The sequence below is a fragment of the Phascolarctos cinereus genome, unplaced genomic scaffold (assembly GCF_003287225.1).
Source record: "Phascolarctos cinereus isolate Bilbo 61053 unplaced genomic scaffold, phaCin_HiC Scaffold_1;HRSCAF=81, whole genome shotgun sequence".
Lineage (NCBI taxonomy): Eukaryota > Metazoa > Chordata > Mammalia > Diprotodontia > Phascolarctidae > Phascolarctos > Phascolarctos cinereus.
In genome coordinates, this window is record NW_027555514.1 from 38,564,462 (window position 1) to 38,591,492 (window position 27,031).

The 27,031-nt window shown below is 40.9% G+C and overlaps 1 protein-coding gene across 1 annotated transcript in view; it reads left to right on the top strand.

The window, feature by feature from the left end:
* The first annotated feature begins 3,429 nt into the window (after positions 1–3,429).
* COL6A5 (collagen type VI alpha 5 chain) overlaps positions 3,430–27,031 on the top strand; it is a 115,009-nt gene continuing 91,407 nt past the window's right edge. Inside the window, 2 exon segments of the mRNA XM_020987253.2 lie at positions 3,430–3,538; positions 4,023–4,257. Coding sequence (XP_020842912.1) covers positions 4,222–4,257 — 36 coding nt within the window. The 5' untranslated portion in view covers positions 3,430–3,538; positions 4,023–4,221.

Here is a 27,031-nt window from a genome sequence, read left to right on the forward strand (position 1 = left end):
TCTCTCTGCTGACCTCCAGTCTCACATCTCGGACTGTCTATTGAACATCTTGCATCCCATAGAGATCTGAAATGTAGCCTGTCCAAAATTAAATTCACTATATTTGCCCCCAAACTCCCCCTTTTCTGAACTTTGCTATTACAGTTGAGGGTACCCCAGTAATCCAGGCTCATCATCATCAGCTCCTCATATCCAATGTTGCCAAGTTGTCCGTGTAACATTAACCTGTCTCACATACCGCACCCCCCCCTTCTCTCCTCTAATACTGCCCCTTACTCTGGTGAAGGCCTTCATCACTTCATACCTGGACTATTATAATAGCCTGCTGGTGGGTCTGCCTGCCTCCAGTTTCTCTCCCTACTCCAGTACATTCTTCAGTCAGCTGCCAAAGCGATCTTCCTAAAGTACAGGTCTGACCTTGTCACCCCCCCCCTCCTACTCAATAAAGTTCAGTAGCTTCCTGTCATTTCCAGGATCACACAGAAAATCCTCTGGGGTTCAAAGCCTTTAATAACCTAGCCCCACTTCCTTACCTTTCCAGGCTTCTTATACCTTATTGCCCCACCCCCTTGCCAATTCTCTTCAATCCAATGACACTGGCCTCCTTGCTCCTCAAACAAAACACTCCATCTCCTGACTCACCCATTTTCTCTGACTGACCTGGAATACTTTCCCTCCTCATGTTTGCCTCCTAGCAACCCTGGCTTCTTTCAAGTCCTAGCTAAAATGCCATCTTCTACTGGAAGCCTCTCCCAATCCCTTTCATTCTGGTCCCTTCCCTCTACTGATTTTCTTCAAATTATCCCATCTATAGCTTCTTTGGGCATAGTTGCTTATATGTTGTCTTCCCCATTAGGCTGAACTCCAGAGCAGGGACTATCTTTTACCTTTTCTTTGTATACCAAGTGTCTGGTACATAGTAGGCATTTAATAAATGTTTACTGACTCATATTCTAAGTTTTGACCATATGACCTGGGTTCAAATTTCATCTATGACTTTACCTGTGTAATGTCTTACATTAATGTCTTTGTAATGACTTACCTTGTCTCAGGTTCCTCATCTGTAAAAGGAGAGGTTTGGACTAGACAAGCACCTGCAGTCCCTTCGAGCTCCTGTCTATCATCTTGAGTCACAACTTCCTTAGATCTCATTTTCCCATAGACCTCATTGGTTAAATGAAGGGGTTTGAGTCACTTCTATTTTTTTTTCAAACAAGAAAGTAGTGAGGATTTATTATACAGGCATGCTACACTTAAGCCACAAGGAAAACAATCAGTCCAGAATGACAAAAGTACCATGGCACAAAGTCAAGAGGCAGGTAGATGGAATTTGCATTAAATGATGGCATGTCCTTTTGTCAGGGAGATCTTCAGATGGTGGTAAGAGTCCTTATCAGATGGTGGTAGAGCTAATAGAGTCCTTCGTAGGGTGGGATGATGTCTCCCAAAGGTTTCTGACTTCCTGAGAATGTCACCAAGGGTCATTCTATCTCTGCTTCTGTGGCTTCTGTGGTCTGCACAGTCTGGTTACTTGGACCTCTGCCTCATCTTTCTGCTCTTGTGTTTCAGCCTATGAATTTGCTTTTTTCTCCACTTGGCTGTCATGGTGCAATGGAAGTCAACAAGATGTCACTAAGAAGAACAACTTCTATTTCTTTAGATAGGATATTTCTTTGAGATAGGCTAAGATATGACCTTATCTTTTGAGGATGGTAGTAAAGTGAATTAAGTCCAAAACTAAATAGGAGGAAGAGAGAGTTTTATTACTGAATCTTGTTACTTGCTTAAGCTTGTATAGATTATGTTTAAAATGTATAAAGTGGGGGAGATAGGTGGCACAGTGAATAGAACACTGGTCCTTGAGTCAGGAGGACCTGAGTTTAGATCTAGTCTCAAGACACTTACTAGCTGTGTGACCCTGGGCAAGTCATATAATCTCAATTGCCTCCAATAAAATAAAATGAAATATACAAAGTGATATTGTAGCAGAGAACAAGCTCAGCAGTGAAAGTGAAAACAGATACAGCAGTCAAAAGAAGCCAGCTGAGCTTGGGCTACATGGAGACGGACAGCTTCCTGGAAGAAGGCAGTAGTTGTACTGTGTTCTGTTCTGGTCAGACTACATCTGGAGTGTTGCATAGAGTTGTGGGGGCTGCAGTTTAGGAAAGAGAATATCAAGAAGAAGGTTATCAGAATGAGTAGGGGACTCCAGGCCATCCCATACCATCCCATCATCATCTAAGGAGCATTGAGAGGAGCTCAGGAAGTCTCGGAGAAGAGTAGGAGTGTGTGTGTGGGGGAGGTGAAAGAAGAGGTTACCTGAGAAGCAGTCAAGTGGAAGACTTGGCTGTTCTTGACCCTTGAAGGAAGAGCTAGCAGCAATGGGCAGGAAAGATTTAAGAGCTGTCCAAAAGGGCAGTGCATTTCTCTGACACTTACCACCTATGTGATCTGGGGCAAAATCACTTGATTTCCCTTGTACCTCATCTGTAAAAGAATGGGGATGGACTTGATGGGCCCTGAGGTCCCTTTCGGCTCGAAGATCATATGACCTGTGCTGGAAGCCCCCTGACAAAAACAGCGCGAGCGTTTGTTAGGTGTATTGTTGTGGGAAATCATTTTCAGTATGTACTGGAATAGAAGGGTTCTGAAGCCCCGTTTCAGCTTGTGACTGTGCCTGTCTGTATTTCTGTAGTGGAGAGAGTGTGGAATTGGAGTCACAGAGACCTGAGTTCCAGTCCCGCCTCTGACATTTACTAGCTGTGTGATCATAGGCATGGTGGTTTTACTCTCCTGGGTGTCGATTTCCATCTGTAAAAGGAAAAGGATGCACTAGATTGCCTCTTAAGGCCCCTCCAGCTCGAAATCTTTAATCCTAAAGGACGAAGACACTTTCTTGTTGTGATCAATTCTTTCTGGTTGCAGGTGGCTTCAGGCGAGTTTCGGGTGCATCCTAACAGAGACGATGCCCTCTCTCAGCAAGAGAGGTGAGCCGCTGCTGGCCGCTGTCCAGCACTGCCCTGCCCTGGAGTTCCCAAGAACTCCAGGGCTTCTTTATCATGGCTGAGTCCCAGGAAGCTTCCGAGAAAAGAGCGGCTGGAAGAAAAGATCAGCAGCTGGAGGCAAGGGGGACACTCAGCGCCTCCCGAGCCAGAACTGCAGCGAGTCACGGGTTGGAGCTAGGCCTGGCCCAGGTCAATAGTGTCAATGCTAGCTGGCGTTTAGAAAAATACTGAAAACAATTAGCCAGGCTTTTCTTCGCCTTGCCTTTCTAATCAAGCACTCTCCACTTCCAGCCGGGGCGAGAACTCTGCTTTCACCCCCACCCCATCCTACCCCCTCTCCCCTCCCCGCCCTTTCTCAGGGCTGCCCCTCACGCCCCTGGGGAACCTAGCAGCACGGACTCAGGAGGGTGGGGCGGGGAGGAGGCGCGTGGATAAAGCCATGGGCTTGGGAGGCAAGCGCCGAGGCGCCCGCGGGAGACTTGCGCCCTGCGCACTGTTGGCCTCTGCTTGGTTCCAGGCGAACCCCACGCTTGGTGAGTGAGGCAGGGAGCCGGGTGTGGGGCTGAGAAGGCTGGAAAGGAAGCTGGGTGAGGTTCAGACAAGAAATGTCATTAAACTTAATTAGCATTTTGAATTATAGTCAGAGGATCTCATTTGTCAGAAGAAACTGAGGTTCAAGGAAGACTTAGCTAGGGTCACGTGGGTAGAATATAGCCAAAATGGTACTTGAACCTACATCCTCCAGCCCCAAAGTCCCCGCTCTTTTCCGTGAAAACACCCAGGGTTACCTTGGTGGTCCACGAGTCCGGAACATTGGATTTAGCACTTTAGTTCAAATGCAGTCTCAGCTATTTACCATGTGGGGGGATCTTAAGGGAGTCACTTCTCTCTGAAACAGCCTCCTCCTCTGTAAAATGAGGAAGCTGAATGAATTAGGTAATCTCGGCATCCCTGGCGCCTGGTAAATAGTAGCTAGATCCTCGTTTGACTGATCTTTATGGTCCTTTCCGGCTCTAGATGCAGTTATCTTAAGGCGGGGATGCACAATGAAGTCAAGAGACACACAGCTATAAATAGGGTTGTGAAGCCGGAGAATTATGACATGGTGCAACGAGTAAACTATACCTGAAATATTGTGAGCTCAGAGCAACCTACAAACAACAGGGAAGAACTCTGAAGATTTCGGGGCTCCTGGGAATTTGCCTTTGGAGTACAAATGCGACAGTCTAGGATTTTCTTTTCAGGGAAAAAGGTGAGAGCTGCAGTGTCTCCAAACTGGATGTGCGATTTGTCTCATACAGACTAATGGCTTTAAGGTTTTCCCCGGCTTTTGTTTACTTTGGTATCCAAAAAACATGACTAGAATTGCCAGAAATTGCATGTTCCTCATGAGGCAAAAACCAAACCAAACCAAAAAATATCTAATGAATTAAGAATGGTGAAAAGAGCCCTGCATTGGGAGTCAGATGACCTGTATTCTGGCCCAGATTGTGACGTTGGGATTCTGCTTATCAGTGATGAGACCCTAGCCTTAGCGCTTTTCCTTCTGGGACTCAGTTTCTTCATTTGTAAAGGGAAGGGTTGGAATCCGGGATTTCTGAAAGTCCCTTTCTGCTCTACATTCGTGATCCTGTGATCTGGCATCTCAGTAGGCACTCACTTTGGTTCCTTTTGCCATACTGAGACAGGTGTAGCCTGTTTAGTGTAGACTCATCATGAAAATGGAGTTTTTCTCTTTCTTTGTTACCCAAAGTAACAGACAGCCACATATTGGTAAAACATCCTATATACAAGAGCCAACCTTGATACCCCCTTTAAAGGTAAATGATACCTTTACCAAAGCACCTTTGTATCTAATGCTACAGTAAGTACCCACATAGAATTTGAATGAATGTCTAGTGTCCTTAAGCATAAAGGCTGAAAAAATTACTGAGGCTTATAGATTTACCAAATCCACCAAATCACTTCTCACTGCTTCTATTCACCTGCACCTGACCAAGCCTGTCTTTGGGCTAATTAGGTGGTATGATGGACAGAATGCCAAATCTAGAGTCTGAAAGAGCTGAGTTCAAATGTAGCCTCAGACACTAACTAGCTGAATGACCCTGAGCAACTCACTTAAATCTCTGTTTGCCTCAGTTTCCTCATCTGTAAAATGGAGATAATAGTAACACCTACTCTGCAGGGTTGTTTTAAGAATCAAATGAGATAATATTTGTAAAGTACTTAGCACAGTGCTGTATGAATATTAACTATTATTATTATTACTTAAACCTTGTTTGCCTCAGTTTCCTCATTTGTAAAATGAGGATAATAATAACACCTATCTTTCAGTTTTTTTACTTTCTTTATTTTTCTTGAGGTTTTTTTTGTCTATATTTTCTTTCACAATATGACTAATGTGGAAATATATTTTACATGACTACACATGTATAACATATATCGAATTGCTTGCTTTCTCAATGAGGGGAGTGGAGGAGGGAGGGAGACAATTTGGAACTCAAAGTTTTAAAAAAGAATGTTAAAAATTGTTTTTTACATATATCCCCAGTGCATAGCATAGTGTCTGACACATTAGTGCTTAATAAATGTTTATTAATTGGGGAAAAAAAAGATTAAGTGAGATGATAATTGTAAAGTGCTTAGCGCAGTACCTGGCACAAGGTAAGTTTTAAATCGAAGTTGTTATTATTATTATTATTATTTATTCTAAGGTTCCTGCAAGAAACCTCAGAGACCAAGTCCAACCCTCTCATTTTATAAATGGGGATACTGAGGCCTAGGTCACACAGGTAGTAATAGGGCTGGGATTTGAACCAAGGTCTTTTGACTGAAAATCTGATATCCTTTTCACTGAATCAGATGATGCCTTCTTTCAGTGCCACCCAAACAAATGCCAGTAGATTGTGTGAGTTTATTAGTTTTGGTACTTTCCTGCCTTACATACCTGTTGAGCATCAATGAGGTCTTGAGATGACTTGTTTTGCTTACTTCTGTATTTCCAAAGAGCCATGATTTTCTAAGTGTAGTTATTCCCCCCACCAATGCAGATAGCAACTTTAGTAGATGGTCTTCATGAGTTGCCATATCTCAAAATATTATTGCATGGAGGACTGGATTCAAGGAATGAGCTTCTCAGATTGAGCTGTGTGGGTTACTAGATGATAGAGGTCACTGGACACATATTCAGAGTCATTGTAATAGAACTTGCCAGAGCTGCAGTACAGTATGCTGGCATCACCTTTGAGAACCTACGATGCCCCAGCTGGGCATCAAAGTAAGTCTTTTGGGGAGGTTATAAATAAATAACTATGCTATATAAATATAAGATTATTTATTATGCAATAATAATTGTGCAATAACAAGATTATTTATTATTATGCTAGAGACAGAGTAGTAGAGTACTGTGGATTCAAACTCAAGTAGAAATGGGGCCATACTTAAGGATCCCTGCAGTCTGTATGTTGTCTTAGAAAACATTAACATTATCTATACTCTGTTGTGTTTTATTTGTTTTGTTAAATCATTCCCAATTGTGTTTTAATCTGGTTCCAGTGTATTTGGGAGGATGCTTGACATCTCTGGTGGAGTGGATAGAGTGCTAGCTTTGGAGCCTAGAAGTCCTGGGTTCTGATCTTGACTCTGACAGAGTCTAGCTATGTGACCTATCTCTCAGTGTTCTAGGAAATTCTCTAAGTTGATAAATTGCAGGGAAGGTGATGACCTACATTGGCAGAGGAGGGAGTTTCCTGTTCCAGTGAAATCACAGATTCAGTCCCTCTTCCTATTGGTCCTATGGGCTCTGTTCCCATAAATGTCTTTTTGTTGTTGTCATTTTCAGTCATGTCCAGCTCTTCATGACCCCATTTGGAGTATTCTTGGCAAAGTTAATGGAGCAGTTTGCCATTTCCTTCTCCAGCTCATTTTACAGATGAGGAAACTGAGGCAAACAGGGTTAAGTGACACAGCTAGTAAGTGCCTGAGGCCACATTTGAATTCACAAAGCTGCCCACTGATAGAGCTCTGCCTCCCTATGAGATACTAGTGGATATTAGCCCAAACAAGTGGCAGCATTGCCCAGTATAGAAAGAGCGAGGCTTGGAGTCAGGAAAACCTGGGTGCAAGTCCCACTCAAAGGTCACCCCTTTTGGAGCCAATTGGCAAGACTGATGTCTAATAACCTAGAAGATTTTTCTAATAGGTTTCATTGGAGCATTAATTTGGAAGTGATTCTCTCATTAGGAGGTGTTGCATATATTCAGCGGAATGTGAACTTTGTTATTGAATACAAACAACATCCTAACACTTTTCACAGACTGTCCTCGACCCTGGATCTCATTTAACCTTTTAGTGCCCCAGGTAACTTTCTAAAATGATTAGTTTTGGGGGCAGCTAGGTGGTACAGTGGATAGAGCTCCAGCCCTGAAGTCAGGAGGACCTGACTCAGATCAAACACTTGACACTTACTAGCTGTGTGACCCTGGGCAAGTCACTTAACCTCAATTGTCTAAAAACAAAAAAACAAAAACAAAATAAAATGATTAGTTTTGAAATAGTTGCTGATCTGCATTGAGAGAGGGAATTCCCTCCCAATATAAAGCCAGGTCTTCTCCTGGGATCCCACTAAAAAACCCAAACAAATGCCAATAGAAAGTTCATTAGTTTCTAAGAACACCAGGCTGGATAGTATAAATTTTACCACCCCAATTCTGCTCTGGGTTTTCAGGTAAATCTCTTGCTGTTCTTGTGCTTATCTTTTGAACTTCCAATTCCAAAGATGAGAAAACCAGATGAAACTACAGTGAGACACATATATGAAAACAAACAAAGAAAAAAAACCTTCCTAAGCCATAAGAGCTGTCCAAACATGGAATAGGTTACCAGGTACAATGGAAAGAGAACAATGTTTGAGTTGTCATCTTGGCTCTGCCAAGTACCTGTGGGGCTTTGGACAAATTACTGAACCTCTCTGGGCCTCAATTTCTACATCTGTATAAAGGAGGGAGTCAGACTAGATCACTTTTAAGATCCACTCCAACGCTAAATCTATGTTTGTTGGGGGAGCTAGGTGGCACAGTGGATAGAGGACTGGGTCTGGAGTTAGGAAAATCTGAGTTCAAATCCAGCCTCTGACACTAGCTGTGGGACTTGGAGCAAGTCCCTTAATCTTTGTTTGCCTCAGTTTCCTTCTCTATAAAATGGGGATAACAATAGCATCTAGCTCCCGGGGTTGTTGTAAGGCTCAAATTAGAGAATAATTGTAGAGTGCCTGGTGCATAGTAAGCTTTCTATAAATGTTAGTGATGGTGATGATGATGACGACAAGTGATCTGACAATCTTATGGCCTTGGGAGGTTGTGAATTTACTGATACTAGAGGTCTTCAAGCAGAAACCACACAATTCTTTGTCAGGGAAACATAGAAGGCATTTCTCTTTTAGGTCAGGGTTGGATTAAATGTGGTCCCTTCCAACTCTGGTAGATTCTCTGACTCTATGAAATGGGGAACTTTCTCATGTAGTTTTGATATTATTTCCAAACATTAACAAGAAAAAAAATTTCTACAAAGTCATTTACATAGTGAATAGTCTGTAAGTTGATATTCTTAGAACTTTAAAATATAACTTAAAATATCTAAAAGGATTTTTAAAAAAATTATTAAAAATTATTTTCAGTTTGAAAAGAACCTCAGACACTGATGAAGCATGATGAAATATCTTGGAATGTTGTGAGCCTGTGAAGATAAATATTATGTTTGGAAACATTTCCTTGTCTTCGTTGTAGCTACACAGTGAGCTTGTTGTTGAATATTTAATGAGTAAATACTGAATATTTAATGAATTTTATAGGAAAACATAATGATTCCCACACATGTCAAGTTTTTGTGATTATTTTATATCATTTTTTTCTTCACCAAGTTCAAAGCACCTTTGATAAATAATGGCATTTTAAGCCTGTGGTATTTACATTAAGCATTGAATTCTGGAAATATAAAGATTCAGTAATTGACTTTATAAAGCATCCAATTTTCCTTGAGGCCGAGCTTCTGCTCCAGTTCTTTCAGGAATTCTCAGACAGAGCTCAAAGTTTCTTTTACCTGGGATCGGTTTGGACAGGTTTAAGGAAAGTAAAGTTAGGGATATTTGATAGGTACTGAATAGGTACAATGATTTGGCAAATGGAACAAGCAGGTGTCACTGTAAGGTAAGGCAGGCCTTGGCACCCTATCTTCTTACCCCCTCTTCCCAATGGATGACATGGAAAAGTCTCATTTTTTTTCCAACCACATCTTTATCCTCCATTATTCCAACCATGGATCAAGGACTTTTTGGTCTATATCTTTCCATAATCCTAGCTCCGAGTAGGGAGATTAGCTTGAGGCATCTATGTTTTAAGCCATCTGCTTACTATAACAATAACTTCTTTTAGCCCAGGGAAAAGGGAGGGAGAAAGGTTGGGTCTGATTTAATTCTGCTATTTGGGAAGTTAATAAAAAATTATAAATAAAAGTTATCACCATAAGATCCTTTCCAACTTAAAACTCATGGGCCCTCAGGTCAGAATGAAACTCTGACTGTCTGGATAGAAGTCTAAACCAACGGATAGAACTCTAAACTAATAGACAGAAATCTATTTTTATTTGTCTCAACCCAGCTATTCACTGACATCCTCCATTTACCTTCGGCCAGCATGGAATTCATATAGAGATTTACATTACAAAGTATATCAAAGAAAGTGTTTTCAAAGGCACAAGTTACATAAGTCTTAAAGACTTAAATAAAAAATTTAATAAGAAGTCTTACAGAACAGAGGAAATTTAGCAGTAAAGATCTGCCATTTGCATGTAGAGGTACAAACAGCAGGAAAGGAAAGTTGAAGCTTTCCATAATTTCCTGCAATCTGTCAGAGAAGGCCATTGGTCCTTCATCTCTTAGGCAGGTGTCATGGAAACCATTTTGACATTGTAGCCTTAATCCCCCATTCCAAAGGCCCATTTTCTACCTGTCTGGACTTATCTATTGTGAGAACTCTAACAGTTCCCAAAATCTTTTGAAGCCATCTGGGTTCATTATTCTTCCCCCACCAGAGTCAGAACTGAATCTCCAGATAATCTCTTTCCTAAGGCTGTTCCTGTGGGGCCACAAATCCCAGAATTCTTAGTTAAATTTCTGAATTTTTTTCCAGTCTCTTCCACGGATGGGAGAAAACAACCTCTTCCTTTAAGATACCTCCTCTTCCATTCCTGACTGATGCCGAGAGATTCCAATCCCACCTGCAGGCTTCCTTCACACAATGTACCTCCTTGGCAGGAAATCACTAACAAAGGGTGGTACCTGGGCTATATTCAGAAAGCACTAGGCTTGGATTTAGCCCTGGCTCTGCCACTCACCCCCTGTATGGTCTTGGGTGATCCCTTCCTTTTTCTGGGACTCAGGGTTTTTTGTTTTTCTTTTCATTTTTAAAACAAGGTGGGTCAGACTGGATGAGTTCTGAGATCCCTTTTATCTCTGACATATTGTAATTCTAAGGGTTGGCCCAGACTGACAAGTCAAATCATATGAGTTCCCACGGGCTTAGGCAGACTAAACTTTATAGGAGGTTGTCTGTATTCTGGAGAAAGTCACAGCAACCATGTCAACTGAGTCCTCTACGATTTTATGCTGTCTAACCTCAATGGTGTTTTCACCATCTCGTGTCAACACTCTTATCTATCTCCAGTTGACTATTGCCATTCTCAAAGCAGATATACGAAGTTTTCTTTCAATTCCTTAAGAAATCTTGTCTCCTGTCTATAGGGGAAGTCTTGGCCTTTCAAAACTTTTCTTCCTCTGTACCCATCCTCTCTCCTGATGCTTTGGTCTCAGAGACTGAGGTGGTCTTTCTCCTTAGCAGGGTTAGCCTTTCTATTTGGGCCCTTTGTCCCATCCTTGACCAATTTCTTAGAAGTTTAAGCTGTCAGGCCTTCCCTCACCCTATCTTCAGCTTCTCCCAGTATCCTAGATCCTTATTGGTTGCTTAGAAGTATGCCCGGGTCACCTCCATCCATAAAACAAGAACAAACAAAAAAACCCTTTCCTCAAATATATTAATTCCTCAAGCAATTGTCCTCGATTTCTTCTTTCTTTCATCACTGAAATTCTAGAAAATGTAGCTAACACCCACTGCCTCCACTTCATTACCATTGGCTCCCTCTTCAGTCCTTGGCAATCCAGCTTCTAAAGCCACAACTGAAACAGCTTTCAAGTTACCAGTGATCTGGTAATCAATTCAAGTGACAGTCTTTTCTTAGTCCTGAGTATCTTTGACCTTTCTGTAGCTTTTGGCTTCCCTCCCAGATTTTCTTGCTGTGTCTATAACCACTCCTCCTCAATTGTCGTTGCTGGTTCATCATCTGTCTCTGCAACATAAGCTCTAGTATTCCGTGAGATGGCCTTTGGGTTTCTTCTCTTCTTTCTTGCCATTCTCTTCTTCGGAGATCTCAACATCTCCTGTAAGTTCAACTATCAAAACTACACAGAAAACTTCTAAAACTATTTTTCCTCTCTGTCTACATGTGTGTGCATCGTTATTTTGCATGTTATCGTCCTCCATTAGAAAGTGAACTCCTCAAGGGCATGGACCATATTTTTGCCTTTCTTTTTATCCCCAGTGCTTAGCACAATGTGTTGATTGACTAATTCATCTCTCTGAACTCTAATCCTATGCCTCTAAATTTCCACTAGACATCTTCATCTGGATGTCCCACCAGAACTTTAAACTAAACATGTCCCAAAATGAACTTATTCTCTTCCTCTGTAAACCTACACATTTCTATTAAAGGTGCCACCATCTAGGTGAAATGCTGGAGTCTTCTTTGACTCATCTCTCCACCTTTCCATAGGCAAGTGACATGTCCTATTGACACTGCATCTCCATTTCTCATATCCAACCTTTCTTTACCCTCCCTGTCACCACTCTCATCCAGGCCTATGCCATGTCTCTCCTAGACTATTGCAATAGCCTCCTAATTGGTCCTTCCATTTCCAGATTATTCTCCCCCTTTCAAATCCATTCTTCAGATGCCTAACTCAGTAATCAGTACTTAATAAGTGCTGGTTGATTGATTGGCTCTCCCTTCTCCAGAATCAGGATTATTATCCAGCAACTGTTAATCATTTACGTTAAATATATTAATGGCTTTATTTGATGACTGGCTAAATAATTGCAGCTAGGTGGCACCATAGTGCAAAGAGCTGTGGGCCTGAAGTCATGGAAGACTCATCTTCTGGAGTTCAAATCCAGCCTCAGACACTTACTAGCTGTGTGACCCTGGGCAAGTCACTTACCTGTGTTTGTTTAGTTTCCTCATCTGCAAAATCAGCTGGAAAAGGAAATGCCAAACCAATCTAGTATCTTTGCCAAGAAAACCCCAAAATGGGGTCACAGAGAGTTGGACACAACTGAAAAGACTGAACAACAACAATAACAACAAAATATTTGAAAAAAAGGCCTGCTTGTACTCTAAATATGTTTTATCATCCATAAGTCTCCAGGCAAAGGAGTGGCAGAAAATTTCTCATTGCCCTTGTAGAATACAGTATCTTTGGTATCGGTTTCTGTGTCTTTCTATCTCCTGCAACTAACATAGTATCTGGCCCATTGTAAAAGCTTAGTAAGTATTTTTTGCTAGTATCAATGTTAGCTGTAGTTACTAAAATATTCATCCGTATTTACTTTTGTTGTGTCTCACTGACAGAGAAGCCACCAGCGTGGCCAACGTCCTAAGTTCTCTAGTTTGGAAAAGAATCCTGGTTCATTTGGCCAAAGCAGGTTCTGGTGATTCAACACTTGACCCCCTAAATTGTTGGCAAATGCCCAGATGTATTTGTACCCAATTGTCTGCAGCATCACACCCTTTAAGCAACTTCCCTGGACAGCTACAGCTGTATTTATCTCCGAGGGTCACACAGTATTGTTCTGGAATGTTTCTACTTCTTTTGGAATACTAGGCCACCTGACCTCTTCTGTGACTCATTATAACTCACTCTTCACTGTCTATGCCTCGTGATCCAATTTCTTTTTCCAGTGACCCAATTTCTGTTTTCATTGTAGTCCTTGGTTTTTTGTTTATTTGTTTGGACCTGACCTGAAATTTCATAGGATCATGATTTGTAGATTGGGGGCTGGAAGGGACCTTCAAGGCTATCAAGTCCATTTTATAGATAAGGAAACTGAGACTGAGGGAGGTTATGTGGCTTGCCCCAGGCCACATACCTCATAGGTGAACAAGACAGGATTCAAACTTAGGTCTTCTTCACTCTTAATTTTACCACTGGATCTACTAGCTCCTTAGCTACCTCCCAATTTTTAGAGAGTTGCTCTTGAGCATTGAGAGGTTAATTCAAGTCAAATCAACAAACATTTATTAAGCACTAACTGTGTGTAAGTACTATACTAACTGTTGGGGATACAAAAAAAGGGCAAAAATAGTTTCTGCTCTCTCAGGAGAAAACATGTAAATAATTATATACAAATAAGATTTTATATACATATACATGCATATATACATATATATGATAATATATAATGTGTGTATACACACACACATGCACACACATATTTATATAACATGTGATGATATATGATAAATTGGAGATTATCTCAGGGGAAAGCCATTAGCATTAAGGGGGGGTCTGGGAAAGGCTTCTTGAGAAGGTGAGATTTTAGCTGAGACTTGAGGGAGGAACCAGGAGGTGAAGATAAGGACGGAGATCATTCCAGATGAGGGGGGCAGCCAGTGGAAGTGATTGGTCTTGGAGCACCCTAGGGGAGGAGCAGCAAGGAGGCCAGTGTCACTGATTGGCAGAGTACTTGAGAATAAGGCATAAGAGATTGGAAAGCTAGAAAGGGGTCAGGTTACAAATGGCTTTAAAAGAGCAACAAAAGATATTATATTTGATCCTGGAAGTAATAGGGAGCCACTGGAGTTTATGGGACGGGAGAGGTCAGACCTGCATTTAAGGAAGATCAGTTTGACAGCTGGGTGAGCCAGATTGCACCAGGGTAGTTACAGTTTGAGAAGAAAGAATGGGAGTGGGAGAAAAGAAAGATGATATGAAGATAGAATCAACAGGACTTGGTAACACATTGGATAGGAAGAGGTGGAAAGAGCGAGGAGTCAAGGATGACCCAGTGCTTGGGTCACTGGGATGGTGTAGATGCCCTCAGTAGTTACAGGGAAATTTGGAAGACAGAAATATTGGGGAGGGTGGAATTAATGAGTTCTGTTTTGGATGTGTTGAAGGATATTCTTATATGATGCCCAGTAGGCAGTTGGGGCTTCAAGATTGGGGGTCAGAGAGAGGTTAGGGCTGGATAAACAGATCTGCATAGTAATAATAATTGAATCTATGGGAACTGATAAGATCACAAAAAGAAATGGTGTAGCAGGAGAACAGAAAAGGCCCAGGATAGAGTCTAGAGGGGATGCCTATTGTTAGTAGGTGTGGCCTGAATGAGATCCAGAAAGGGAGACTGAGAACGAACAATCAGACAGGTAGGAAGAAAACCTTTCCCAGGGTCACACAGCTGATATGTATCAGTTATTGATCTCAGGCTTTCCTGACTCTGAGGCCAATTCTCTTACTGTCTACTATATTGCACCAACCACTGCTACAATGATTTACTTGTTTTGGGTTTTTTTTTTTCATCCACAACCCCTCACATGTAGTCCCCATGTGCTCATGTACTAGAATAGCTGGGCCCATCAGCACTGCTATTGTGAGAGTTTAAAGCAGGGATGGGGAACCTGCAGCCTTAAGGCCACACATGGCCTTCTAGGTCCTTAAATGTGGCCTTTTGACTGAATCTACATTTTACCAATTTGTTCTGTAAAATTTGGAGTCAGTCAAAAAACCGCCCTTAAGGACCTAGAAGGCCACTCGTGGCCTTACACAGCTGCAGGTTCCCCACCCCTGCTTTGAAGGCAAATGGCCAGAGCCCATAACTAAGGCTTTCAAAGTGGACTTTCCCTCGATTCAGATGAATTGAATTTTGTGTGGCTCTATCTCAGCTTTGATATTTTCTTCAAGTCACTCTTGGCCTCAAAAGCTTGATCAGGGTTTAGACAGTGCTCTGAGATTTGTTTAAAAATCACTATTTGATCTTGCATATTTAGTGAATCCAGTTCTTAATGTTGAACTTATTTTTAAATTGTTTACTCCAGATAAATAATTTCCATCTCGATTTCTTGGTTATGTTAACAGCTTATATTTTTATAATTGGTTTATAAACTCCTGTGTTTAGCATGGACGGCCTTGCACTACCTGGACCCAACCTTCAATTCCAGCCTAATTTTGGCATTACTCTCCTTCACACAGACTATGATTCAGCCAAACTGCCTTTGCTGGTTCTCACACATGATGTTCTAAATCTTCCTTCTCCATGCCTTTTATTTTAAAAAAAATCTTTATTATATCTAGTTACATGTTAACAAGACTGAAAATTCTAAGGCTGAAATTAACTACAAAAGTATGAAATACTCAAATCTCAGAAAGAGATTTGGTGTTTCGTCCCAAGTTGGGGGCAGCTAGGTGGCACAGGAGATAGAGTGCCTAGCCTGGAGTCAGGAAGACTTATCTTCCTCAGTTCAAATCTGGCTTCAGACACTTCATCACTTAACTGTTTGCCTCAATTATTCATCTGTAAAATGAGCTGGAGGAGGAAATGGCAAACACTTCAGTATCTTTGCCAAGAAAACCCCAAATGGGGTCATGGAGAGTTGGACACAACTGAAAAATGACTGATCAATGACAACTCCCCACCACTAGTGTGTAAAGTCCTCAAGACAAGAATGTACCTCTTTATATTTTCATCACCTTTGCTATTCAGACATTTCAGTCCTGTCTGACTCTTTGTGACCCCATTTGGGGTTTTCTTGGCAAAGATATTGGAGTGATTTTGATGGAGTTATGGAACCTGGACCCCTAAAAGGAAAAGACCATGTCTTTGGGACCTGGACCCCTAAAAGCCCCTGAACTTTCCCACACTGGCATTTTGCTTGAGGAATCTGGCCCATCCTGGTCTACCTGGATACTCAATAATCATTTTAACTGCCCTTTCACTGTAGCTCTCCAACCATTTAACTCCTTTCATTGTCCACACCTGGCCCACCCCAGGCTACTTGCCCCTCCTTAATCCCATCCAGATCTTCTCACAGTCATTTTTGTATAAAAGTATCTGTCCCATCCTCATCAAATTCACAGATTTACCAGGAATCTTGCCGGCCTTATGGGTGTTGTAATAAAAACTCACTACTCTGATTGAAAGAAGGCTTGAGTGGTCGAATTCTTTCAAGGCAGACCCCCTGTACCCTTGCATTTTGGGGTTCTCAGCACCCCAAACCATAACAGTTTGCCATTCTCTTCTCCAGCTCATTTTACAAATGAGGAAACTGAGGCAGACAAGGTTCAGTGACTTGCTCAGGCTCACACACCTAATAAGTGTCTGAGGCCAGATTTGAACTTGGGTTTTCCTGACTCTAGGCCCTGCACTCTATGTGTTGTGCTCTAGCTGCACCTTTCATCACCTAGCAAGATGCTTTACGAGGATTAGATGATCAGTAAAGATTTTGCTGCTGTTACTATTTAGAAGGAGGAAAAAGAGGGGGAGGAGGAAGGATGTTGATATACTGGAGGGAGTCTAGAGGAGGACAGCCAGGATGGTAAAGGTTTTCAGGTTTATACATGAGGATCTGGGGAAGGAATGTTCGAGATATTTAGCTAGAGAAGAGACTACTTGGGGTGGGGGGAGGGGAAATGTTTTTGGTCTTTAGTATTTCAAAGATTGCCTTATTGAAAATAGTATTAGCAGAATTCTGCTTATCCCCTGAGGAGAAAACTAGAAGCGATGGGTGGAGGCTTCAGAGAAGCTGATTTGGGCTCAATGTCAGGAAAAACTTCCTCACAATTAGAAGCATCCAAAAAGTAGATGGGGCTGCCTCAGGAGGTAATGGATTCCCAAGGTGTTGGAGCAAAATGTTGTAGAGAGGATTCTTGTTCAGGTATGAGTTAGGTAGATGGCTCCTATCTCTCAAATCCTGATGATGTTGTTCAATGGATAAGAATGCTGGACCTGGAATGAGGAAGAGCTGAGTTCAAATCCTGCCTCAGACACTTCCTAGCTTTGTGACCTTGGATAAGTCAGCTCATCCCTGCCTGCCTCACTTTCCTTATCTGTAAGCTGGGGATAATAATAGCACCTACCACATTGTTATGAGGCTCAAGTGAGCTAATAAATGTGCAACCTTAAGATGCTACATAAATGTTGTTGTTATTATTTCTTACACTGCTAAAGCTTATGTAACCTTAAGCTGAATTTAAAACTTGCCAACTAATAACATCATCATTTCAGTCGCTGACCACTGTTAAGAATGGGTTATACTCAGTTTCTGTTTTGCAAGAGAATTGTTTCAACAGCTCTGCCCTCATCCCTATTTTAATTTCCTACAGCAATGGAGGCAGTTAAGAGTCCCCTAGCATAGATTTTTCCTGGTGGTCCCAATCAGCCTTTGCTTCCTACTCTGTTTGAGAACCCGGAAGCCACGTGGCACTAGGGAAAGCTGGGAATTAGAGGAATGAAGGAATAGAGTGGTTCAGGGAAATGAGTTCTAGAGTCAGAAGATCTGGGTTCAAATACTTAGCTCGCTTATCTGTAAGATGAGATGGCTGTATAGGATGGGCTCTGAGGTGCTTTGGACTGAACCCTTCTCTGGCGCACTCCAACAATCTCACCCTTTATAGAATTTAGTATTGGAGTGGACATGGAAATTCATCTGTGGACAGCCAGGCAGCAATGGATAGAGCACTGGCCCTGGAATCAGGAAGACCCAAGTTCAAATCTGGATTCCAACACTTACTAGTTTATTTAACCTCTATTTGTCTCAGATTCCTCATTGGTAAAATGGGAGTAATAAAGCACCTCTCCCTCTCAGGGTTGTTGTGAGGATCAAATGAGATAATAATTGTAAGCATTTAGCACAGTGCCAGGCACACAGTAAGTGCTGTATAAATGTTAACTATTGTTATTGTTGTTAATCCAGGCCAACGTCTTTTTTTGGTGCAGGAATCCCTGCAAAATGCTCATCCAAATTCTGTTTCAATTAACATTCAAAAAATATCTAACATGTATGAGGCACCCTGCTGGACATGGATCTCATGTGAAGATGTTTTGCAGTCAGCTGTCTGTCAGTTAACAAACATCTATTAAGCTCTGTGCTTAATACTATGTACTATGTGCCAGGTACTGTGCAGTCTGGAAAGCTTCTCCCCTTCCTCTCTGACCTTTTCCCCCTGGCCTATAGTGGGGGATGTTGTTGCTGGGGCTGCTCCCTATGTGTTGGGAGGGGTGGCAACGAGGGAGATATTTGACGAATCTAATCGATACCTCTTTGTGCCTTTGGGTGCCTTCTGGGTTTCTTTTGGCTCCATCACTGCTCTTCACAAAGATAGGTCTAAGGGCATCTAACTGGAATGTATAGTGGCCTGACTGTCCCTTATTCTGTGTGTAGATGACAGTGGTGACTATACATGTCACTGAAGGAAAATGGAAAAAATCCCACCGCTGTTCTGACGGGGTCCGCTACACATTTGTTATACAACCTTACCGCGGTCCTCACTGCTGCTAGACAGTCCTACTATGTGTCCCTTTATCAACTCTCTCCCACCCTCCCCAGTGGCTCTTCCAAGCCTTCTCATTCTGCCAAGCCTCTCACGGCTCCCCTTCCTTTTATCTGTCAGCTGGGAACCTTGTCCCGTATTTTACAGAAAAAATTGAGGCCGTTCACCATGAGCTCCTTCTTTCTTCTTCCTCATGCCCTGTCACAGATGCCTTCTGCCACTCTCTCCCCCATCACCCCTGTAATGAAGTGGCCTTACTCTTTACCGAGGCCACCCCCTCTACTCGGTCTAGTGATCCCATTCAAGCAATCGCCCTCCCCTGTCGTCTCCACTCTTTCACATATTTTCGGTCTGTCCCTTTCTGCTGACTTCTTCCCTGCTGCCTACAAACATTCCCACGTCTCTCCAAAACTGAAATAAACCCTCCCTGGATACTTCCATCCCTGCTAACTCTCTTCCTGTATATTTTCTGCTGTATATTCTCCTCCAAAAAGCTGTCTACAGTTAGTGCTGCCACTTTCTCTCCTCTTAGTTTCTTCTTAAGCCCTTACAATCCAGCTTCTGGCTTTATCATTCCACCGCAGCTGCTCTCTCCAGAGTTACTAAGGATCGCTTAGTTGCCCAATCTGATGGCCTTTTCTCAATCCTCATTCCCCTTGACTGCTTGGCAGCCACTGATACTCTCTGTCCTTGATACTCTCCTCCCTCTAGGTTTTCTAGATATCACTCTTTCTTGGTTCTTCTCCCACAGATTTGACTAGTCCCTCTGTCTCCTTTGTTGGATCCTCGTCAGATCATGGTAGATGTCCCTCGGGGTTCTGCCCTGGACCCTCTTCTCTTCTCCCTCTATACTACTTCACCTGGTGATTTCATCAGCCCCCATGGATTTAATTACCGTCTCTATGCTGATAATTCTCAATTCTACCCATCCTGCCCCAGTCTCTCTGACGACCCCTAATCTCACATCTCCAATTGTCTTTCAGATATCTCAAGTTGGGATGTCTAGCAGACATTTTAAACTTAATATGGCCAAAAGAGAAATCATTATCTTTTCCTCTGAACCCTTCCTACCTTCCTTATTATTGTAGAGAGCAACACCATCTTTCCAAAACCTCACATTCACAACCTAGGAATCATCCTGGATGCTTCACTATCTCTCTCATCCTCCATATTCAAGCTGTTGCTAAGGCTTGTCAATTTCACTTCTGCAGCATCTCTTCAATGTGCCCCATTCCCTCCTCTGGCACTACCATCCCCCTGGTGCAGACCCTCATCTTCTCATGTCAGGACTATTGCAATATCTGTTGGTGGGTCTGTCTGCCTCAATATCTCCTCACTCTAGCCCATCCTCCATTCAGCCATCAAAGTATTTTTCCCAAAGCACAGGTCTGATCACATCACCCCCCCCCTACTCAATAAACTCCAGTAGCTCCCTATCCCTCCCGGATCAAATACAAAATGCTCTATTTGGCACTCCAAGCCCTTCATAACTTAACCCCCTCCTATCTTTCCAGACTTCTTACACCTTGCTCCCCTACATGCATGTACATACAGTAGATATTCTTCATACTTTCTGATCTAGTGACACTTGCCTCCTGGCTGTTTGTCAACAAGATGCTCTGTCTTTTGGCTCTGGATATTTTCCCTAGCTGTCCCCCATACCTAGAACACTCTTCCTCCTCTGCTCTGACTGCTGACCTTCCTGTCTTCCTTTAAGTTCTAACTAAAATCCCACCTTCCTCAGGGAGCCTTTCCCAACCCCTCTTAATCCTAATGCTATCCCTCTATTAATTATTTCCTATTTATCCTGTATATAGCTTGCTTTGTATATATTTGTTTGCATGTTGTCTTCCTCATTAGATTGTAAGCTCCTTGAGGTCAGGGACTATCTTTTGCCTCTCTTTGTGTCCCCAGGACTTCTTGTTGTTTAGTTATTCAGTCATGTCCAACTCTTCATGACCCCATGGACCATAGCATGCCAGGCCCTTCTATCATCCACTATTTCTCAAAGTCTGTCAAAGGTTATATTATTGCTTCCATGATGCTATCTATTCATCTCATCCTTTGCTGTTCCCTTCTCCTTTTGCCTTCATTCTTGCCTAACATCAAGGTCTTTTCCACTGGGTCCCATCTTCTCATTATGTGGCCAAAGTATTTAAGCTTCAGCTTTAGTATTTGACCTTCCAGTGAATAGCCTGAATTAATTTCTTTAAGTATCGACTAATTTGACCTCTTTTCTGTCCAAGAGACTCTCAAAAGTCTTCTCCAGCACTGCAGTTCGAAAGCATCAGTTCTGCAGTGTTCAGCTTTCCTTATTGTCCAACTCTCACAGCCAGACATTGTAACTGAAGAACCATAGCTTTGACTATATAGACCTTTGTTGGCAAGGTGAAGTCTTTACTTTTGGCAGGCTGCCTAGATTTGCTATAGCTTTCTTTCCAAGGAGCAAGTATCTTTTAATTTCATGGCTGCAGTTGCCTTCTGCAGTGATCTTGAGCCCAAGAATATAAAATTTGACACTACTTCCATTTCTTCTCCTTTTATTTGCTAGGAAGTGATTGGACCAGTTGCCATGATATTAGGTGTTTTGGGTATTTTTGGTTTTGTTTTTATGTTAAGCTTCAAGCCAGTTTTTACATTCTCCTTTTATACCCTCATCAAGAGGCTTCTTAATTCTTCACTTTCTGCTGTCAGAGTGGTATCATCTGCATATTTAAGATTGTTGATATTTCTCTTGGCAACCATAACTCTGGCTTTTGATTCACCCAGCCTGGCATTTTGCATGATGTACTCTGCATATAAGTTAAGTAAATAAGGTGACGGTATATAGCCTTGTTGTATTCCTTTTCCAGTCTCAAACCAATCACTTGTTCCATGTTCAGTTCTGTTGCTTCTTGATCTTCATAAAGGATTCTCAGGAAACAAGATGGGTGCTCCCATCTCTTTTATAACTTGCCACTTTTTGTGGTGATCCACACAGTCAAAGGCTTAGTCAATGAAGCAGGAGTAGAGGTTTTTCTGCAACTCCATTGCTTTCTTCATAGTCCAGCAAATGTTGGCAATTTGATTTTTAGTTCCTCTGCCTCTTTGAAAACCAGCCTTCCCTTTTGCTGTTTCTCAGTTCACATATTGCTGAAGTCTAGCTTGCAGGATCTTAAGCAAAACCTTGTTGGCTTACGAAATGAGCATTGTTGCTCAGTAATTTGAATGTTCATTAGCATTGCCCTTCTTTAGGATTAGGACGTAAATTAATCTTTTCCAATCTAGTGGCTACTGTTGAGTTTTCCAAATTTCTTGGTATATTGAGTGTGGCACTTTAACAGCATCATCTTTTAACATTTTAAATGGCTTGGCTAGAATCCCATCACCTTCACTAGCCTTACTGTTAGCAATGCTTCGTAAGGCCCACTTAACTTCATTATCCATGACATTTGGCACTAGATCACTAACCACACCATCATGGCTGTTGCTGATGTTAAGGTCTTTCTTGTATAGTTCTTCTCTATATTCTTGCCATGTCTTCTTAATCTCTTTTGCTTATGTTAAGTCCTTTCCATTTTTGTTTTTTTGTCATGCTCATTTTTTTGTAGGAAATGTTCCCTTGATATCTCTAGTTTTCTTGAAGAGATCTCTTGTCTTTCCCATCTATTGTTTTCTTCTATTTCTTTGCATTACTCATTAAAAAAAAATCTTATCTCTCTTTGCTGTTTTCTGGAATTCTGCATTCAGTTGGGTTTATCTTTCCCTTTCTCCTTTCTCCTTTCCCTTTCCTTCTTTTCTCAGCTATTTGCAAAGTCTCATCAAGCAGCCTTTTTACTTTCTTGCTCTTCTTTTTCTTTGGAATGATTTTTATTGCTGTACCTTGTACAATATTGTGAACCTCTGTCCATAGTTCTTCAGGCACTCTATCTACCAGGTCTCATCCCTCAGATCTATTTGTTACTTCCACTTCATATTCATAAGGGGTATTATTTAGATCATATCCATATGGTCTCATAGTTTTCCCTCCTTTCTTCAATTTAAGCCTGAATTTTGGAATAAGAAACTTATGATTTGAGCCGCACAGTCAGCTCCAGGTCTTGTTTCAGCTGACTGTATAGCATTTCTCCACCTTTGGCTGCAAAGTATATAATCAATCTAATTTCAGTGTTGACCATCTGGTGATGTGCATGTGTAGAGTCACCTTTTGGGTTGTTGAAAAAGAGTCTCTGTCATAATCAGCAAGTCGTCTTGACAAAATTCTATTAGTCTCTACTCTGCTTCATTTTGTACTTCCAGACCTTGTCCAAGGATGTCATTTAATAGATGAGGAAAGTAAGGTCCAGAAAGGTTAAAGCAACATCCCCCAGGTCATACAAATAATAAGGGACAGAGCTAGCCTTCAGAGCCAGTCTTTGATACTTGACTCAATGATCTTTCTTTTTTTTTCCTGTTTATCTAAAAGGCAATCACAAACAGCTGCCTGCAGTTTAAAAGGAAATGTGGCCACAAATTAACGAATGCTTTTGCAATATTTTCAGTATAGAAAGAATTTTTGGCTAACTGCATATGGGTTCTTTTTTTGTAAATTTTTAAAATTATAAACTTAAATACAAAATGAGAAGAAAAAAATGAGAGAAGAAAAAAACATTATCATGTACGTAGCAGATCACAAGAGAGGATTCAGTATAGAACAAGAAATTTTCATTTCACGAAAGCCTATATAATAAATACTACACATTGTTTTCAAATCTCACCAGCTTTTCTTTGTTTCCTTGTTCATTTTCTCTTGTTTTCTGCTATGCACTTTTTACTTTATTTTTTCCCTATCTCCAAAGAAGGCTACAATTAAGCATGGATACACATACATACACACACACACACACACACACACACACACACACACACACATGCACGCACACACTCATACACATATGTGTAAGACTATACTATACCTATTTCCTCCTGTCATCTGTTTCTCTGAAGGTGGATAGCATCTTCTTTAATAAGTCCAACTCTTTCCCATGTTTTTCTAAATCAACCAGCTCATCATTTCCTACACCACAGCTATATTCCAACCCAATCACATCCTGAGAGATTGTCTATGAAAGTTTCCCCCCAGTTTTCTGCATTCCTTCTGTTCTTGGCTACATAGGTTTTATTTATACGAGAAAACCTTTATTCAAAATAATCAAAATTATCCTTTTTATACTTCAACAGTGTTCTTGCCTTATAATATAGTTTAAGGTCTGATACTACTGATACTATTTCCTTTACATCTTTTTTCCTTGGTTTCTTTGAAGTTCCTGACTTTTTGTTCTTCCAAATGAACTTTATTATTATTTTTTCTAACTCTATAAAATACCTTTTTTTAGTAATTTAATTGAGATGACATTGAATAAATAGGTTAGGTAAATGTGTCATTTTAAAAATTGTATCAGCTTTACTTACTCACAAAAAATACATATTACTTCAATTATTTAAATCTGAGTTTATTTGTACAAAAAATGTTTTGTGTTTATGTTCATATAGTTCCTGTGTCTGTTTTGGCAGGAATATACTGAGGCATTTTACATTGTCTTGATATTTTAAATGGTCTAAAACAATATTGAATAATATGCTGACACATAGTATAGTTTCTCTACTTTTCCCTTTTGATTAAATCTATTTTAACTTTAACTTTGTCTGAGATTGTGATTATTATCCCTGCTTTTCTTTTTTACTTACTAAATTCTACTCCTTCCCTTTATTTTATCTTTGTGTGTATCTCTTATTTTTATAATGTTTCCTAAAAGCAACATATTGTTGAATTCAAATTCTTAATTTGATGTCTGTTTCCATTTTATGGGTAAATTTGTCCCATTTACATTCTAAGCTGCAATTAGTTGTGTATTTTCCTCCTCCCTATTTTTCCTCACTATCCTTCTCACCCTATTTATTCTCCTCACTCCTCTGCTTTACTTCCACCTGCTACCTTGCCCTCCTATTCCTTAACGTCCCCTCTTCTCTAAGAATTCCTCCCTTATCCTCTCCCCCAACTCTATCCCCTTGCCCTCTTGTTTCTTTCTGAATTTAGAAGACTTTTCTATCCATACACACACACACACACACACACACACACACACACGTATATGTATATACATATATCTATATCTATATCTATATCTATATCTATATCTATATCTATATCTATATCTATATCTATATATATGTCATTCACTCTTTAATCCATTCTTGATAAGAGTAAGGTTCCATTACTACCCTCCCTCTCCCCTACTAGCTTCTTCTGTATCAAATTTTCTTTTTATGCCTCATTTGAATGCGATAATTACTCCTTTCATCTCTCCCTATGTAGTTTTGTGTTTTTCGCATCACCCCATCGTACTTAGCCCATGCCTTTCTTTCAAACTATCCAGATAATGGTGACAATCATAAGAGTACTTTTAATATTTTCACATATACAAAATAAACAATTTAACCTTATTGAGTACCTTATAATTGGTCTTTAATGTTTACCTTGTATTTCTCCTGAATGTTATATGTCAAATTTTCCTTTAAGTTCTGGGGGTTTTGTCACAAAAACCTGAAAGTCTTTGAGTTTGTTAAATGTTCATTTTTTTTTCATATTCAGGATTATGCTTAACTTTGCTGGGTAAGTTAGCCTTGGTCATAACCCCAGCTCTTTTGCTTTACAGAATATAGTATTGTAAGGCTATGATCCTTCAACATAGCAACTGCTAAGTCTTGTATAATCCTTGTTGTAGCTCCATGATATTAAAATTTTTTTTTCTTGTTGCTTTCAATATTTCCTCCTTAACCTGGGAGCTTTGAAACTTGGCTCTGATATATCCCTGTAAATTTTCCTCCTGGAATCTCAGGTAGTGATAAGTGGATTTTTTCTATTTCTACTTTGCCTTCTTGTTCTAGAACTTCAGGGCAATTTTCCTTGATAAATTCTTATAATATTGTATCAAAATTCTTTTTTTTTAATCATAATTTTCAGGTAGTCCAACTATTCTTATATTATTTCTCCTTGATCTGTTCTCCAGATCAATTGTTTTTCCAATGAGATGTTTCACTTTCTCTTCTATTTTTTCATTCTTTTGATTTTGTTTTATGATTTCATAGTATCTTAGGATGTCATTAGCTTCCCCTTGCCCAATTCTAGTCTTCAAGAAATTATTTCTTCCTTAAGTTTTTGATTCTTTATTTCCAGTTGGTTGACTTTCTTTTTGTAATTTTCTTGATTTTCTTGGATTCCTCTTATTTTTTTTTCTTATTTTCCCCCTATCTCTCTTATTTAAATTTTAAAGTCCTTCCAAGAACTCTTTTTTGTGCTTGGGACCATTTGACACTTCTCATTGAAAAAGGAGTGATTTTTTTTTAGCTCTATTATCTTCCTTTGAATATGAACCGAGATCTTCTGTATCTCCATAGTAACTATTTATGGTTGGGTTCTTTCTCCCTCACTTACTATTTTTATTTATTTATTTAATTTTGTTTTAAGCGGCTATTAGTGTAATCAAGTTGTAGTCCCTAGCTATGGGGAGTGATGCCCCAAACCTCAGGTCCTTCTTACTGTTATTTTCTGAGGTGTGTCTTGGAGCCTAACCTTGAGCTTTCCTCTCCACTCCTAAACCATGGCTAGGGCTCTCAGCCACACTGTCCTGAAAATGATCTTAATCCACATAGTCCCTCTGGTGGCTGAAAACTATAGCCGTCCTCTCTGCTCCAGAACTGCAACCTGGGACTCTGCTGTCCTGCAAGTGCCCACAGCTAACAAGGTCCCTGCCTCTCACTACTGTACTCACCAGGTGTGTGCTACCTCCTTTTCCCCTCCAGACACAGCTCAGGATGTGTCTGGTCAGCACAGCTGTGCTTGGCAGTGGAGGGTCCTTCAATCTCCTCCTCCTCAGCTGTCAGACCCCCACACTATCTGTGAGATAAATGTTTCTAATGCTGAGGCTGCCTCTCAACCCAGCTGCCCCCACAGCTTGTTGTTTGTTGATTCTGTAGAGTCAGCCTTATGGTGTTTGCACTTCATCACTCAGACCAAATCTCTGTTCTTGGAGGTCAAGTCTTTCCTGGAGTCTTCTCAGATTGTCTTAGGAGGACAACTGCTTTACCCCATGTTTATTCCTGCTGCTCTGAGGTAATGTTCTGTCTTTTTTTGTGGAGGATATTTGGAGAGCCAAAAATTTTCTGACCTACTCTGCCATCCAGAATCCTCTCTTCCATATGGGTTCTTGCTCAGTCATGATGAAGACATAGGCAGTAGTCATCATTAGAGCTATCATTATAATAGGAGTGACAGCACTCACATGGAAAATTCTTGAGGGCAGAGTCAGTCTATAGAACCTTTACCAGAATTTTACAACCTGGGGCAAGCAGC